This window comes from Myotis daubentonii, chromosome 3 (genome assembly GCF_963259705.1).
Source record: "Myotis daubentonii chromosome 3, mMyoDau2.1, whole genome shotgun sequence".
NCBI classification, from domain to species: Eukaryota; Metazoa; Chordata; class Mammalia; order Chiroptera; family Vespertilionidae; genus Myotis; species Myotis daubentonii.
In genome coordinates, this window is record NC_081842.1 from 39058831 (window position 1) to 39076182 (window position 17352).

At 43.1% G+C, this 17352-nt stretch overlaps 2 protein-coding genes across 11 annotated transcripts in view; both read left to right on the plus strand.

Annotated features, from left to right (window-relative positions):
* Positions 1–624: 624 nt before the first annotated feature.
* ZNF639 (zinc finger protein 639) lies at positions 625–12983 on the plus strand. 6 transcript variants are annotated; one of them, XM_059687087.1, is made up of 6 exons: positions 625–887; positions 4921–4991; positions 5939–6007; positions 7274–7384; positions 9434–9568; positions 9741–12983. In XM_059687087.1, the coding sequence occupies exons 3-6, from the start codon at positions 5950–5952 to the stop codon at positions 10892–10894; spliced, it is 1458 nt and encodes a 485-aa protein (XP_059543070.1). In that variant the 5' UTR covers positions 625–887; positions 4921–4991; positions 5939–5949; the 3' UTR covers positions 10895–12983. The 6 variants fall into 6 exon arrangements, with proteins under 6 accessions (XP_059543070.1, XP_059543073.1, XP_059543071.1 ...); XM_059687090.1 differs by having other exon boundaries at positions 625–782; XM_059687088.1 differs by lacking the exon at positions 625–887 and adding an exon at positions 894–1501.
* A 1728-nt stretch (positions 12984–14711) lies between these two features.
* MFN1 (mitofusin 1) overlaps positions 14712–17352 on the plus strand; it is a 38369-nt gene continuing 35728 nt past the window's right edge. For 2 of the 5 annotated variants that reach the window (XM_059687081.1, XM_059687084.1), the window contains exons 1-2: positions 14712–14812; positions 16060–16178. In XM_059687081.1, the coding sequence (XP_059543064.1) occupies positions 16067–16178 (112 nt within the window). In that variant the 5' untranslated portion in view covers positions 14712–14812; positions 16060–16066. Of the gene's footprint in view, positions 14813–14980; positions 15116–15877; positions 15974–16059; positions 16179–17352 lie in introns of those variants that run through there. The other 3 variants (XM_059687083.1, XM_059687082.1, XM_059687085.1) reach the window with 3 other exon arrangements.

A 17352-nucleotide genomic window follows, 5' to 3' on the forward strand; every position in this document is an offset into this window, starting at 1 on the left:
AGGAAAAGGAATCAAATCATCTAATCCAGTGATGGCGAACCTTTTGAGCTCGGTGTGTCAGCATTTTGAAAAACCCTAACTTAACTCTGGTGCCTGTCACATATAGAATTTTTTTGATATTTGCAACCATAGTAAAACAAAGATTTATATTTCTGATATTTATTTTATATATTTAAATGCCATTTAACAAAGAAAAATCAACCAAAAAAATGAGTTCGCGTGTCATAGGTTCGCCACCACTGATCCAATCCCTATAATTGCATGTTTATTTCCACCAAGATTTCGGGAGCCAAGGGATCCGGCTGCAGCCTAATAATAACTCGCGATCTTCCAGAGTTTCACCCCGGCCGGGCCGGGGATAGCATTCCAGCCCCGTGAGGCTCGCCGACCAACGTCAGTAACACCGTGACGCGGGGGTTGCCCTTTCCGTTGGTCCCTGCGGGCTGCTGCCACCCGCAGGGGTTTGCAGTGCCACGTGCCCAGCCTCACCCGCGCAGGATCCTTCTCGCACGTCCCCCGGGGGAGGCGGTGGGCAAGGGCCGCTGGCGCGATGCGCTTCTCCCACTTTTCCGGGGCGGGAGGGAGGGAGGGAGGGCTGGGCGCGGGCAGGGCGATTCCCCGCGCGGCCTCGCCGGCAGCCTTTCTCGGGGATGGATCGCCCGCCCCGCTAGGAGGGGCGGCACCCCGCGCCGACGGGGCCTGCGGCGGCGCAGAGGTGCCGGCAGGGGGCGCGGGCGCCGAGCCACCCCCGGGGCTGGCGGCCGGTGGTCCCTCCCAGGCCGGTGAGCCAGCCGCGCGGCCCGGTCCCCTGCCCCCACCCTCACCCTGTCACCTCCCGCCCTCCCGGCGGGGCCCCGAGGTGCGCGGCGCAGGCGCGGAGCGGGGCGGTGAGTGCGGCCGCGGAGCTGGGCCCGGGGCCTGGCCGGCCGGGTGTGGGGCGCGCGGGAGGGAGCGGGCCGGCCCGGCGGGGCGCCCGGGAGCGCCGGGGCCTGAGCGGCGGCGCCCGCCACCCTGAGCCCGCGGGCGGGGCTGCGCGGTCCCTCCGGCCATCCCCCCGCCGCCTGCGAGCTGCGCCCCGGCTGGCCCGCGGGCCCGGGGACCGGTGAGTGCGGGAGGGGCGGCCGGGCGGCGCGGGGCACCGCGTGCGGGCGCAGCTCCCAACCCCAGGAGGCGGGAAAGGCCGGATGGCGTCCGGGAAACCGAGACGCTGCCCTCGTTTCCCGGCGGGATGGCGGTCCCCTCCCCCATCGCGCAGCAGTTCCACCCCCTGGCGACGCCGCCACCCGGCTCCCCGGGGCCCCTCAGTATCGGGGCTCGGGAGTCCCCGCTAGTCTCCGGGCCCAGGCGGGGCCGGGCAGGTCCCGCGGCTTCTGGCCGACGCCCGTGGGTGCCACGCTGGCCACGGGCCCCGCCAGGCGGCAGGGCGACCCTCCGGCCGCGCATCCCCGAGCTCGGCCGCAGCGAGCAGGCGTGGGTCCGGGCCCTGCAGCTGCAGCCCGTGGTATAAGCCTCTTTAGGGTGCTCATGCACCCCTTTTGGTTTGGGGGGCGGTGTGTTTCAGTGCAACTGAGGGACACGAGTAATTTGAAGCAGTTTCTCTCTTTGCAGAGGCAAAGACGGACACAAGTTGGACGTACATATAAGTGGGTTCTAATTCAAGCTCTCCTGCAACATTTTTGTGTTTAAATTCATTTGAAACCTGGAAAACATCTACTTATTTTTAAAGTATGTTTTCATTGATTATTTAGAAAGAATGAGAGGGAGAGGGATCTAGAGAGAAACATTGAGGAGAGAAACATCACCGACCAGCTGCCTCCTGCACGCCTCCTACTGGGTATCAAACCGCAACCCGAGCACGTGCCCTGACCGAGAATCCACTAGTGACGGCTTGGTTGTTAGGGCTAGGCTCAACCACTGAGCCATACCGGCTGGGCCATATAATTATTTTTAAATGTTGGCGGAAAAGAACGTGGTTTTAAAGCTTTAGTATTAGAATGTAGCTTTTTATTGTACATGCTTGTTTTATTTTTATACTAATTAGGAACAATATTTACATTGCCTGAAAGGCCTTTAGAAAGGGTGGTGCCTATTATGTGTAGTCTGTTTTGTGCATAGATATTCTTATTGTTGAAAAAGAGAGAGAGTGGAGGGAAGGAGAGAGAACGAGAGGCATTGATTGGTTGCCTCCTGCAGGCACCTGACCGGGGCCAGTAATCGAACCTGCAACCTAGGTACATGCCCTTGACTGGGAATTGAACCGAGACCCTTCCTCTGCTAGCTGAGAGTCTAAATGAGCAAAGCCTGCCAGGGCCTGACATGTATTTTGTAAGTTGCTTTTTTTTTTTTTTTTAATATTTTTTATTGACTTTTTACAGAGAGGAAGGGAGAGGGATAGAGAGTTAGAAACACCGATGAGAGAGAAACATCGACCAGCTGCCTCCTGCACACCCCCCACTGGGGATGTGCCCGCAACCCAGGTACATGCCCCCGACCGGAATGGAACCTGGGACCCCTCAGTCCGCAGGCCGACGCTCTATCCACTGAGCCAAACCGGTTTGGCTAAGTTGCTTTTTAAAATAGTTTCTTGTGGCATGATCTCATTTTTGTACATGCAAATTAATGTATATCTTAGAATAGAAAAATGTCTAGAAGTTTATACACCAAAATGTTAATAGTATTTTTTCTGGGTGTATAGATGCTAGGTGACTTGATTAATTTAAAAATGTTTTTCTAGCCCTGACCGGTTTGGCACTGGATAGAGCGTCGACCTGTGGGCTGAAGGGTCCTGAGTTCGATTCCGGTCAAGGGCATGTACCTCGGTTGCGGGCACATCCCCAGTTGGGGGGAGGGGGGGGGTGCGGGTGGCAACTGACCGATGTTTCTCATCGATGTTTCTAACTCTCTATCTCTCTCCCTTCTTCTCTGTAAAAAAATCAATAAAATATTTTTTTTAAATGTTTTTCTAATTTTCCTGCAGTGACATATATCAGTAGTTTGATTCAGAATCTTCCCCATGAGATAAGGACTAGTGAGCAAATGTTTATATGACATCCCTAAGTAAAAGCTAAACTTCTTCATCTGGGCAGCTGTGCATACAAAAAGCACATGAAAACATTTGCTGAAATAAAGGATGGTTAAAATTTTTGGTCTTGAGTGGGCATTTTACCATCTCTCTGAAAGGAGGTCTGATAAGTGTTTAGATACTGTTCAACACTAAGTAGGATTCAAATCTTTTTCTGATCAAGGTGATCCTATTTCACCTAATAGTCTGAATCCAGACCAGCTTGCAACATTAATTTTAATGCCATCCTCGGTTTCCTTTTCTTTTTTATTCTTCATGTTCGAAAGAATTTGAAGTATATTGTGAAGGAAAAAGAGGCTACTTGAACATGTTTGGCTGCCAGTTTTCAGTGTTTTCCCTGATACCTGAAGAGCATTTAGAACATCCATATATATAAAAGGCTAATGTGCCAAGTGTCCCCTTGGGAGTTCAACCAGGAGATTGGGAGTTTGATCGCTTGCTATGACGTGCACTGACCAGCAGGAGGCAGTGCAGAATGAAGGCAGGCCCCGGTCTGCAGCTGACAGCCAGTAGCTGGGGAAGGAAGGCCCCAATCGGCCCTGATCACCAGCCAGGCCTAGTGAAGTAAAAAGCTTTTGGCTGATTAAATTTTGGAAGTGTAAAAAAAGATGTATTAAGAATAAGTCTTGAAATTTTGGTTTATTACATAAAAATGAAAACAGTTTTTCTTTTACTTGTGAATGCACTTGCTTGGGATGGGCTCAAGAAATGCTATTTGTTTTGTTAGGTGAGGCATTATATATGTTGATATCATTTCTATATATCTCATGATTGTCAGTTTCTTTCGGTGATTCCCTTCCCCCTTCTCGGAATTGGTAGCTGAGTAAGAACTGGAAGCAAGATGTAACTTGCTGGTAGCAGAGATTGACAGTGAAGATTTACTCACACAGTTAGCTGTTCAAAACCCATGGGTTTTTTGGTGTGTTTTTTTAATCTCTGGTTCTGCCACTTAGTTGACTTTTACTGAGTCTGTTTCATCATCAGTAATATTGAGTGGGTTTAGTAGGGCTCCTCTATGTACCTCATAGGATTGTTGTGAAGATTAAATAAAATAAGGGTTAGGAAAATGCTCAATAAACTAAAAAGCACTACTTATTACCATATGATGACATCCCCTGTGGTGCTAATATACCTAGGACTTTGTGAAGCAGCAAAAATAATATGTGCCTCAGTTTCTTACCACTAATGATTTTGAGAGAGGGTAGTGGATTTTGCATATCACAGGATTAAATGAGAGAAGGTACATAGCCTGGTACATAATAGGTGCTCAATAAGTGATCATTATTCTTCTATTAGTAAGTAATCTATAAGGACTTAAATAGTAAAAGTCTGTGATTTGGTATTTGCTTTTATTACGGCTGAATAAATTTATGCAGAATTGCATTCCTATTTTGGTGTTAAGATATAGCTTTAGAACAGGGATCCTCAAACTTTTTAAACAGGGGGCCAGTTCACTGTCCCTCAGACCGTTGGAGGGCTGGACTATAGTTTAAAAAAAAACTATGAACAAATTCCTATGCACACTGCACATATCTTATTTTGAAGTAAAAAAACAAAACGGGAACAAATACAATATTTGTATTTGCGTGTGGCCCGTGGGCCGTAGTTTGAGGACCCCTGCTTTAGAAGGTAAATTCATTCAAAGAAATATGACATATTTACATATACTTACATATTTAGCAATATATACAGTTTTGAGTACTTAATACAGCATCTTCAAAAGAATATTATACTTCAATTCTGTATAACTTTCCAATTGATTAAAGATCTTGGTACTGTTGTATTCTTGAGTCTCAGAGATGAACTACATTGTGACTTATATCATATTTTTCCTACAGGTGCTTTTTACCATCTGTGAAAACTTCGCTGTAATTCAGTTTTCCTCACTTCCATATTAAGAATTATACCAGTAAGTGGAATGTGGTAAAACGAATGAGTCAATTTTATAACAGTCCATGAGAATCTAATTATACATTGGTTATTGCTATATATGTTTTGTTCTCAGGAGATTGTTGAAGGTGCCTTATAAGAAAAGGGGTTTTTGTTGGAAATTATATTTTGAGCTTCCGTATGATGGATATTCTTCCTGGAAGCCAGGGAATCAATACAAATTTGTGAAAATATATATTTTTAAGGGATCATATTCACCTTTTGCTTGAAAACTATATCAGAATTTTCCCAGTTTTAAAACACCTGTTTCATTCTTAATATGTTATCATAGGCACAATTTATCCTATCTAATAAAGAGGGAACATGCTAATTGACCCTCACACTGTCGCAAAGATGGCAGCGCCCACAGCTAATGAGAGAATATGCTAATTGACTGCCCCACCCTCAAAGATGGCAGCACCCACAGACAATAAGGAAGGAATATGCTAATTGACTATCACACCCTTAAAAATGGCGGTACCCACAGCCACAAGATGGCAGCGACCAGTGCCCTCAGCCCTGCTGGGGCGGCAGACACAGTCCCCTGAGGCGGGGGTGTCCCTCAGCCCAGCCTGTGTCCTTTTGTACTTTGGGAGCCCTTAGGGGATGTCTGACTGATGGCTTAGGCCCACTCCTCAGGGGAGCGGGCCTAAGCTGGCAGTCGGACATCCTTGGCACTGCCGCGGAAGCAGGAAAGGCCCCTGCTTGCCAGCCATCGCCCAGCTTCTGGCTGAGCAGCACTCCCCCTGTGGGAGTGCACTGACCACCAGGGGGCAGCTCCTGCATTGAGCATCTGCCCCCGGTGGTCAGTGCACATCATAGCGACTGGTTGTTCCACCATTTGGTCGATTTGCATATTACCCTTTTATTATATAGGATTAACAATGGTTATTTGTGACATATTTGTTAAATTTTTTTCATTTTTAGATTGAAAAGATATGAATGAATACCCTAAAAAAAGAAAAAGGAAGACTTTACACCCTTCTCGTTATTCAGGTTAGTGAATTATTTTAAAGTTGAGCCATGGATTAATTTCCATGCAATTGTATTCCAATCTATTCTCTCATAAATGATCAAAGTTATATATCTAAATCAATTTTTAAATAAGAGAAAATTTTAAATAAGTTCTCTGAGTATAAATTCTTTTGTCTACCACGTGCTAGGTACACATCAGAACTTACAGACATTTAATCCTCACAACTTAAAGGTTTATAGACATTTAAAATTAAATATCAATGGTTGGGTACTTATACAGCATAATTGAAATGTGTCTGTGTGCTTCCCAACCTTGTGCTTAAGCACAACAATAACCTTGTTAGAAGATATTTTGCACATTGCAAAAAAAATTTTTATTCTATATATTACTTTCAGAAATGTGAACTTCCATTTTGATTTTGTAATGTTAGATCCTTTGGTTGAGGTTTACTCAACTATCTTGGCAGTATTTAAAAGAGGTCTTGCCCAGCTGGCATGGCTCAGTGGTTGAGCATCGACCTATGAACCAGGAGGTCACGGTTCAATTCCCCATCAAGGCACATGCCCAGGTAGTGGGCTCGATCCCCAGTGTAGGGCATGCAGAAGGCAGTCGGTCAATGTTTCTCTCTCATTATTGATGTTTCTATCTCTCTCCCTTTCCCTTCCTCTCTGAAATCAATAAAAATATTCGTTTTTTAAAAAAAGGAAAAGAGATATTTGTGGTCATCTGTAATATACCTCCCATGAACAGTACTTGGAACAATCTCAGGCATACCTGTTAGCCCACCCAACCTACACATTCTTCACACCTAAGGAAATTAAATCTAGTTTACTGCTTACTGACTCCTCCCAGACAAGACTTGAAATTACTCTATTTAGAAGCCCTAACTGGTCCTCCCACCATTTTTCCTATGTATTAGTGCTTTTTATGCACTTCATAAAATGTCTTCTTGGAGTTAATTTAGGTTTGGGGGTTGTTGGGGTTTTGTTTTGTTTGTTTGTTTTTGCAATTAACACATTAATTGCATATTTTTATTTTGTGGGATTTAGACAGTAAGGTATCTATATGCTTCAGAGTATTATATTTTTATATTGAATAATTTGTGGTTCTTTCAAAACGCAATGTTAATATCAGGTCTGAAATATAAAAGCTATCAGAACTGAGGGAACTGTTACTTTATTACAGATACTATAAAAATTTACATCTGTTGGATAAGGGGGTGGCTGTCATCAATGTATATGTGTTTATTATGCTTGAAATTTTAAAAAATTTTGTTTTATGTTCAGATTCCTCTGGAATAAGCAGAATTGCAGATGGATTCAGTGGCATTTTTTCTGATCATTGTTACAGTGTCTGTTCTATGAGACAACCAGACTTAAAATATTTTGACAACAAAGGTATATCTAATATTTTCCAAAATATTTTTTCTTTAAATTACTTTTATAATCATTTCTTACTTATTTAAAAATGTGGGTGAATTATGATTTCAAAATGGGCAAGTGTTTAAATTTGTTTAAATGTAAGAAAACTATTTTTTTGTAATAAAGTAAGTGAATTTTAATTTTTAACATTTCAGATATATAATAAAAAGTACATTTTCCTAAATCTATTTTTGTTGGCTAGGAATTGGTGGCAAAGCTGGAGTGATGCAGAGTTGGGAGTATTATGGTTAAAAGTTAAAAATGGTGTTATACATGGTTCTTTCACTCAACTATACCTTTCAGTCTGGAGGGCATAGTTTGAAGGAAAGAACAGAGAATAAAGAATTTGGTCTTTTTCAATCTTTCATCTTCTGTTGGCTTCTCTTTTCTAGAGCATTGAATGAATGATAACAATTCGGGTTTGTTTTCTCTCTCCTCTGTAACCATCAAAATTCTCAGTTTTCTTGAGCTCCTGTTACAGACACAGAAACATAAATTATTAAAAATAATACGGAGTCAGAGACATCAGTATGAACTCATGTTGGCTTGATATAGACACAGATGTAACATACAGAAATATTTATAGGTATGTTTATACAAATGTGGTGGTATACACAAACATATATTTTTTGTTTCATTGTCTGAGAGGACATAAAAGAAATGACACCCAGTAGCAGTGAGCAAGCAATCTAGTGTTAGGATCTTGGTGTCTAGTATCATTCTCCAGTGAAAGGAACTAGGGCTTCTTGGAGAAATGCCTACTGCTTACTGACCTCTCCCAGATAAGACTTGGGAAGAAACAAATTTCTTATACAGAAGAATTCCAAATTATTTATGTAGCTACTCCTCCCTCAAGGAGGTGGAATGTAAATCCTGGTTTCTGAAATGTGGACTCTACGTAGTGTCCCCCTTCCAAAGCACAGAGTAAATGAAAGTAAAAGAATGACTTTACAGAAGAAAAATCTGATAAATACTACCTCAACCAGGTGATCAAAGTCAACATCAGCAGTAATAAATCATGTTGATCAAATGTACCTTTGATAAGTTGTGATAAAATGGCAGTTTGCCTCTCTGGTTTGCTCTCAATAACCCATAATCCCAGTTGAATCATTCAAACACAACACATTTTAATAGTGGGCATCCTACAAAATACCCGATCTGTTCTCAATATTGTCATGGTCATCAAAACCAAGGAAAGTCTGAGAATCTGCCACAGCTAACAGTAGCCTAGAGAGACTTGACAGCTAAATGTCATATGGGATCCTGGAACAGAAAAAGGCCATTAGCTAAAAACTAAGGAAATCTGGAGGAAGTATGGATTTATTGGCATTGGTCGTGAATTGTAACAAATGTATATTATAAGATGTTAATAGTGGAGAAACCGCAGGATATATGGGAATTCTCTGTACGACTCAAAATTTTTCAGTAAATCTTAAACATCTAAAAAATAAAGTATATTAAAAACAACAGCCCTGCCTGTGTGGCTCAGTAGTTGAGCAATGACCCATGAACCAAAAGGTTATCTGTTCTGTTTCTAATCAGGGCACATACCCGGGTTGCAGGCTTGATCACCAGTATGGGGTGTGCAGGAGGCATCTGATCAAACGTTTCTCTCTCATTGATGTTTCTAGCTCATTCTCCCTCTCCCTTCCTCTCGCTCTAAAAAATGACATTAAAAAATAACAATGACGTTAGGTTGAAGCCTAGTGTTCTCTACTGACCTGTATTTCAGTTTATCCATGCTAACTTTAAAACACTGGGGCTGGGCTGAGGGGATAAGGGCTTATTCAAATTCAATAACATTAAAAAATGTGTTCTAGTCCAAATGGGGCATGGGAGCAAAAACATTTGCTTGTTTGGACAGATTTTCTGTGTGTCTGTGATATACGTAATGTCTTCAAATCAAAGTCCTTATTCCTGTTGGAATTCAAAATTATATTTAAAATATTTGGTGCTTTGTGTTATAATATTTAACGTTTAATACTTTGACACAAACAATAAGTTTTTCCAAACTTCTCTTTACAGATGATGATTCTGATACAGAGACATCGAATGATTTGCCAAAATTTACAGACGGAGTCAAGGCCAGAAACAGAAATCAGAACTATCTGGTTCCCAGTCCCGTACTTAGAATTCTAGACCACACTGCCTTTTCTACAGGTTAGGGAAACTAAGTAATAGCATTTGCATATTTTATAGCTCAATGAAAAGATAATGCATAAAATAAATTTTTGCCAGTTATTTATTTAGTAGGTTTTATAAATTTTTGCCAGTTATTTATTTAGTAGGTTTTATTTAGTAATCATAATAATAGGCTTGCTTTATTTTTCAGAAAAATCTGCCGATGTTGAAATTTGTGATGAGGAGTGTGACTCACCTGAATCACTCAACCAACAAACTCAAGAGGAGAGCCCTATAGAAGTTCACACTGCTGAAGATGTTCCAATCGCTGCAGAAGTGCATGCAATTTCTGAAGATTACGACTTAGAGGCAGAAAACAATTCCTCTGAGAGTCTCCAAGACCAAACTGATGAAGAGCCACCGGCTAAACTTTGCAAAATTCTTGACAAGAGCCAAGCTCTGAATGTGACTGCCCAGCAGAAATGGCCTTTGCTGAGAGCTAATAGCAGTGGCCTCTATAAATGTGAGCTTTGTGAGTTCAACAGCAAATATTTTTCTGATTTAAAGCAGCATATGATCCTGAAGCATAAGCGTACTGATTCAAATGTGTGTCGAGTGTGCAAGGAAAGTTTCTCTACCAACATGCTTCTGATCGAACATGCCAAACTGCATGAAGAGGATCCCTACATTTGTAAATACTGTGATTATAAGACAGTAATTTTTGAGAACCTCAGCCAGCACATTGCCGACACCCATTTTAGTGATCACCTTTATTGGTGTGAGCAGTGCGACGTACAGTTCTCCTCAAGCAGTGAGCTCTACCTGCATTTCCAGGAGCACAGCTGTGATGAACAGTACTTGTGTCAGTTCTGTGAACATGAAACAAATGATCCAGAAGACTTGCATAGCCATGTGGTAAATGAACATGCATGTAAATTAATAGAGTTAAGTGACAAATATAACAATGGAGAGCATGGACAGTACAGCCTCCTGAGCAAAATTACCTTTGACAAATGTAAAAACTTCTTTGTATGTCAAGTATGTGGTTTTCGGAGTAGACTTCATACAAATGTTAACAGGCATGTTGCTATTGAACATACTAAAATTTTTCCTCATGTTTGTGATGACTGTGGCAAAGGCTTTTCAAGTATGCTAGAATATTGCAAACATTTAAATTCACATTTATCTGAAGGGATTTATTTATGTCAATACTGTGAATATTCAACAGGACAAATTGAAGATCTTAAAATTCACCTAGACTTCAAGCATTCGGCTGACTTACCTCATAAATGTAGTGACTGCTTGATGAGGTTTGGAAATGAAAGGGAATTATTAAGTCATATTCCAGTCCATGAGACAACTTGATTATTCTAACTTCCATAATGTTAATGTAAAATAATAAATACAACATTTTTGGAGATGTTAAAAAGGATGATTTTAAACAGAATTTATGAGAACTGCCTTTAACAAGCAAGATTTTTAATTGTCTAATTCTTTTGGCATGGCTACATTTTTTAGTATATGAATGTATCCAAAATACGATATTTTCAGTGCATGGTAGCTCATAGTTTTAACCACTCTTGGGGTCTATTATCCTGTGCATGTGCTCTGATTTCATGAATGGGTAAGAACCAGATGTACTAAAAATACTAGACTTGTTTTCCTTCCATAACCATTGGTGCTGTTAACTTTTTAAAACTCAAGACAAGCTTAGTTTTTCATATATGAAGACATTAAAGTATTGCAGTACCAAAACTAAAATGTAACATAATATACAATTAAGTCTACTGGTATTCCTGTTAATAAGAACCCAGACCCTCCTTTTGCATTCCCCATCAGTAATTCCCAGGGCTCTCCATCTGAATGATTCTTTTAATAACACTAGAAGGCCAGTGTTCTTGGCAGTCTTTTTTAATTCTCACTTTATTTTAGTCCTTATATATATTAAATAGTGTATATATGTTCAAGAATTTAAGGTGGGGGGGAGTGGGGAGGAATTGGTAAGGGATGAGACAATGAAAAAGTAACATTTCATAATGCTTAACCTGTTCACATTTCATTTTCAGTTATACAACTGCAAAGTCATGTCCAAATTTTTGATTTCCAATTATTTATTGACTGAGAAATTGCACTGAAGTAGTAACACAGAATTAGGAAGATCTAGGCGATAAGGGGTTGCTGGCATGATAACGTACAAATTACTTTTGATAAAGGTAAAATAATCTTAGCTCTATATTAGTTTCCTGTGGCTGCCATAACAAATTATCACAAACTGTGTGGCTTAAACAACAGTAATGTATTGTCTCAGTTTTAGAGTCTAGAATTTGAAAATGTTGGCATAGTTTGTTCCTTCTGGGAGCTGTGAGGGAAGAATCTGTTTTGAGCCCCTCTCGGTTTGTAGATGGACATTCTCATGTTCACATGGTGTTCTCCCTATATGCAGGTCTGCCTCCAAATGTCCCCTTTTTACAAAGACATCAGTCATGTTGGATATGGTAAGACCAATATCCCCAAATAAGGCCAAATTTTGAGGTACTGGGGCCTAGGACTTCTACATATGAATTCTGAGGAAGGAGGGAGGCACAACCACCACAATTCAAAAGCAGCTTCTTAAATAGTATCAAGAAGGTAAAATTTTGCATATCACTGGCTTCAAATTTAATAAAAACTGCAGCTAACAATATTGTTCAGGAGTATTGATAAAGTTGAAGAAACCAATTTATGACCTATGATTTTTCCACTTCAAAAACAATGGGAATTTATTTTGAAAAAGTTGGCAGCAAAAAGTACTTTTAGAACCAACCATTTGTTTCTCTACTGTTTTGTCATGTATGTATATCTGTCTTCTTACAAACTGCCATCCCATCTGATTATAACTTTCCAGGTAGAGCTGTCGCATACAAATATTTCTTAGAAGACTTAAAATTATAATAGTTTAAATTAGAAACCATCTCATCTAAACCCTCTGATTTTCTAAGTTTCTTGTATAAATAGAAACTTAGGTTCTTGTTGGGTCAAGGACACAAAACCATTAGAGCAGACAGGAGGGAATCTAAGTTATTTGGCTTCTGTTCTAATGTTTCCATTACACTATGTTACATAAAAATCCAAGCTTTGTCCTTGGGGTATTTTTCATGGCTATTTAACCTAGCCATTCAGATGCCTTCTTGGTAATTCTGTTTTTACACTTGTTTGGTATATATCAAACTCCAGGAATTTGATTTTCAGGAAACAAACCTTAAATAAGTAATGCCTTATTGGTTTTGTAAAATTCTGTAATGTATTGCTTTGCTTTGATCAGGTATTAGTAATCAAATTTAAAAAGACTGTAATGAAACTAAACATATTAAATCCAAGTTTTAAAAACATACAAACATTTTGTATTTTTGATGAACCTGCAGCTTGAAGTGACATCCCACTGACTGCTTGTCCCAATAAAAACTTTTGGCTTTGATTCAGCTTTCAAATAAGTCTGTGACTGACTATAAATTGCTGAGGTAGCTGGTCTATATTTTTACTTAAAGGACTTCTTTGGAAAATCATACCTAAAAAGAAAAATTTCTAACTACTTTTGGGTTTTTTCCTCTCAAAGACAGGCATTTCCACTGTACTCTGTGACTTGAACCACAATTCAAGTATGAATGTTTTTTATTAGTACTACAATAGAATTCTTGGCAGTGATCAGTAGTGATGGGTCATTTTTTTTCTTGCTGTTTTTATCTCCACCTTGCAATGAAATCCCAAAGCATTTCCCTTGTCCTCCAAAATTTCAAGGTGATTGTGCACTACTCAAAAGACTCTCCCTATTATAAACTTGCCAGTTTTACTATTTTAAATCACTTTGCTTAGGTTTCTTTGAATGTATGTCATCACATAATAGTTCCTCAGTTTCACTGCGCCTGTAGCAAGTTATTAGGTGGTTGCTGAATTGTTGGCAGGCATAGTATATATAGGCGTTTCTTTTTCAACAGATTAACACTATTCCTAATTTTTAAATCTGATTTACAAAGAATTGAATGATTTAATTCCTTACATTTAAAATGAAGGGATGTCAGGAAGATTGGAGAATGCACAGGGGGGCTAAGTGTGTTAACGGAGATGCACAAGAAAGGGGCAGGGCTGGCTTAAAACCTTCCACTAAGGAAGTATAGGTCTGGGGCGTGACTACCCACCATGACCTGCCCAGTTAGGACCTTATGATCAGATTACCCTGTGATGTGACTTTCCACAGAACCCCCCTTCCCCTTTTTTGTCCATAAGAAGAAAAATATGTATTTATTCAGCTCTTACTATACGCCCAACACTGTACTAAGCACTTTACATGATATTGACCCATTTTCACAACAAACAGGGTAGGTGTTATTAGTACTCCAATTTTATAGATGAAGAACCTCAGGCTCAGGAAGATGACGCGGCTTCACTTCAAAACATGCGTATCCGCAAAACCAATGGACACAGACAGTAGGGGGGTGAAGGCGTGGGCTGGGGGTGGGCTCGGAGAGGTCAATGGGGGGGGGGGTGAGGAGACATATGTAATACTTTCAACCATAAAGAATTAAAAAAACTGCATCTCACTTGCCAGCTCTAAAGAAAGACACCCTCAGGAATTGTGTTGAGCCCCGAACAGACCAGCAGCCGCTCCCCTGGATGTTTAACCCAACGACTCAGAATCTGCAGTTTAACAAGATCCCTGAGTGATTCCTCGCTACAAAGTCTGAGAAGCAAGAGACAAGGATGCATCAATTTCCTACGTCTCACCTCTAAAGTAATTCAACACACACACACTCACAACTGTGCTCCACGCCCCGAAGCCCAGCTCAGGCAGAGAGCGGCCAAGGGGCTTTCCTTTATGTCAGCAAGCGAGGATCCCGCGGCTCTGGCTGCTCCAGCCCCACCTCCCCCTGCCTCCCCTCAGCTCTCCCTCACTCAGCAGGCCCTGGCAGTCGGCTCAGACGAGGCTGGGCAGAGGTGCGCCAACCCGAAAGGGAGAATCGAGAGGAGGCTGGAGTGGGGGGAGAGGGAAGGGAGGGTCAACGACCAATCACTCCTCTGAGAGCATGCTTTACCCACAACAAACCTTGCCTTCTGCCCGTAACAAAAATGGCGCCCGACGCAGGGGCACTTCCGGCCAGGGAGCCAAACAAAATCCGTCAGGGCGCGGGACCGGAAGTTACCGCCCCCTGGGCACTCCTCCCGCCGCCCGGCCTGCCAGAGCAGGATGAGGCGGAGTGCGGGCTGCTGGCTGGAGTACCGTGGCCGGTGACGAGGGGGAGCCGGGACAGCGTGAGTGTCATCCGCCTTGGCCGCCGGCCGGGGTCCTTCGCCCGGGGTGACCTTCGTGCGGCCAGGGACGGGGCGGGGAGTCGTGCGCGGGGAGCTCTGTGACGAGTCGCCGCCGCCGCGGTCCTGCGGGACGGGAGCGAGCGAGTGGGGCGGCGGGCGGGTCCGGCCCGAGGAGCCCGCGAGGCCGAAGCCCGGGAAGTGGGAGCCCGGTCCGGACGGCGCGCGGGGCGGGGCGGGTCTGGCCGCTAGCCCTGCCGGCGGGGTCCCCGGCCGCGGCGCGCGGCGTGGAAGGCCTTCCCCCAGGTAGGCGCTGTCCCCGGGCTGCAGCGGGCGCTGCCGTCGCCCCGCCTGTCCCACGCGGCTCCTGCGCCCGGTCGGTTCCCGATCCTCAGCTCTCCTTGTGCCTGCTCTGCTCCATTACACACGCACACACGCAGGATGGGTGTTTATTCTTCTGTTGTGTGTGTTTGTGTGTGTGTGTGTGCAGTGGTTCTCAACCTTCTGGCCCTTTAAATACAGTCCCTCATGTTGTGACCCAACCATAAAATTATTTTCGTTGCTACTTCATAACTGTAATGTTGCTACTGTTTTGAATCGTCATGTAAATGTCTGATATGCAGGATGGCCTTAGGCGACCCCTGTGAAAGGGTCGTTCGACCGCCAAAGGGGTCGCGACGCACAGGTTGAGAACCGCTGGCTTAGTGCCCTTTTTCATGAGAGGCTGTCAGGGGACATTTTTCCCCTTTGAACTTCTATTCCTTGAAGTTCTTGGGCTGGAAACGTCACTGCTCGCTGTAAGCCTTGCCCTTCTTCCTCGTTGTGAGAGCTGCGTCTCTCTAACGTCAGTGTGCAAGTATGGCCTTGGAATTTTATTGCTTCACCCTGCATGGCCACCTCCGCCCACCTGGAGCGCCAGGCCTTACCCTTGGTGAACTCGGCTTCCCACGAACCCTGTTGCCGATGCACTTAGGAGTCGCATGTAGTCGCAGTTTAGCCTCAGTTCGCTTCATCTTCCCCAAAGGGAAATAAAGTGGACATTGCAGCCAAGATTTTCACTTGTTTTAGTGGCATACCACCCCAGAGCGTCTCCGGTTGTCGGACCGGAACCCTGCTCGCCAGGGACTGTGCAAACAGCCTCGGCAGGAGGTTTCCTTTCCTCGGGTAAGTTCATCAGTGTCGCTGATTTGCAGGTGTTTGCGACCCAGGTTAATCCGTGCCCTTCTGACTTGTTATTTTCTCCCTCCCAGTGGCATAATGGCAGAAGCTGCTTCTCCCCTGAAACGCTTTGTGCTGGCTAAGAAGGCAATTACTGCAATTTTTGACCAGTTACTGGAATTTGTTACTCAAGGTTCACATTTTATTGAAGGTTAGTGTCTCTTAAGTGTTTCAAATAAGGACTGTTGAAAATAGGCCGTGGCGCTTTATTCTTTCAGCCTTAGTTACTGAGCACAAATAGAGGGGCATTGTGGTGTGTATGCCATGAGAGATACCGTAACAAATAACACCCATTTTTGCCCTCGAGAGGAGGAAGATAAAATGGAATTTATAACAACTAAGAAATAAGTGCTTGTAGGTGAGGTGCTATCCTAGCACTTTATTACATTAATAACACATTAAAAACTTAGTAACTCATTTATTATACAAAATACATTTTAATTATAATTAACTCAAATCAGTAACACTAATAGCTTATTTAATCCTCATATCAACATTGAGGCACAATTTTATTTATTTATTTATTTATTTATTTTTAATATATTTTTATTGATTTTTTACAGAGAGGAAGGGAGAGAGATAGAGAGTCAGAAACATCGATGAGAGAGAAACATCGATCAGCCGCCTCCTGCACATCCCCCACCGGGGATGTGCCCGCAACCCAGGTACATGCCCTTGACCGGAATCGAACCTGGGACCTTTCAGTCCGCAGGCTGACGCTCTATCCACTGAGCCAAACCGGTTTCGGCTGAGGCACAATTTTAATCACACTCATTTTACAGATAAAAAAGCCCAAGACGCCCTGGCCAGGTGGGTCAGTTGGTTACAGTGTCCTCCTGTCCACCAGCTGGTTGCAGGGTCGATTCCCGGTCAGGGCACATGCCTAGATTTCGGGTTCAATCCCTAGTCAGGGCACATGCAGGAGGCAGCCTATCAATGTTTTTCTCTCACATCAGTGTTTGTCTCTTTCTCCTTCCTCTCTCCACAAAGCTAGTAAATGCCCAGACTACAAAGTAGGCAGCCCACAGTAAGCCATTATACTTATCTTCTCCCCAACTCAGTAGTTAAGCCAAGATCTCAGGCCAATTTTATCCTCTCAAATGAGGCTGGGATGCTGTGGGAAAGAACCAAAAAAGTCTTCCTAAAATGAATGTAACTGTTCAAACAAGGGGGATAGGAGTGGCTTGCTAGGGATTACTGCCTTGGAGATAACTGTTAAAACTTTTCTGGTTCTTAAGATTACATGACCTTCAAGGGTACAATGAAAAGGGAGGGATTCTGGAAACCTCTCCAGTGACAATTGGGACACATTCAATAGATGAGTA

Coding starts and splice junctions, on each gene's coding strand:
- ZNF639 (XM_059687087.1), top strand. CDS start 5,950: ATGAATGAATACCCTAAAAAAAGAAAAAGGAAGACTTTACACCCTTCT. Junction 6,008..7,273: donor ACACCCTTCTCGTTATTCAG/GTTAGTGAATTA, acceptor TTTTATGTTCAG/ATTCCTCTGGAATAAGCAGA. Junction 7,385..9,433: donor AAAATATTTTGACAACAAAG/GTATATCTAATA, acceptor TTCTCTTTACAG/ATGATGATTCTGATACAGAG.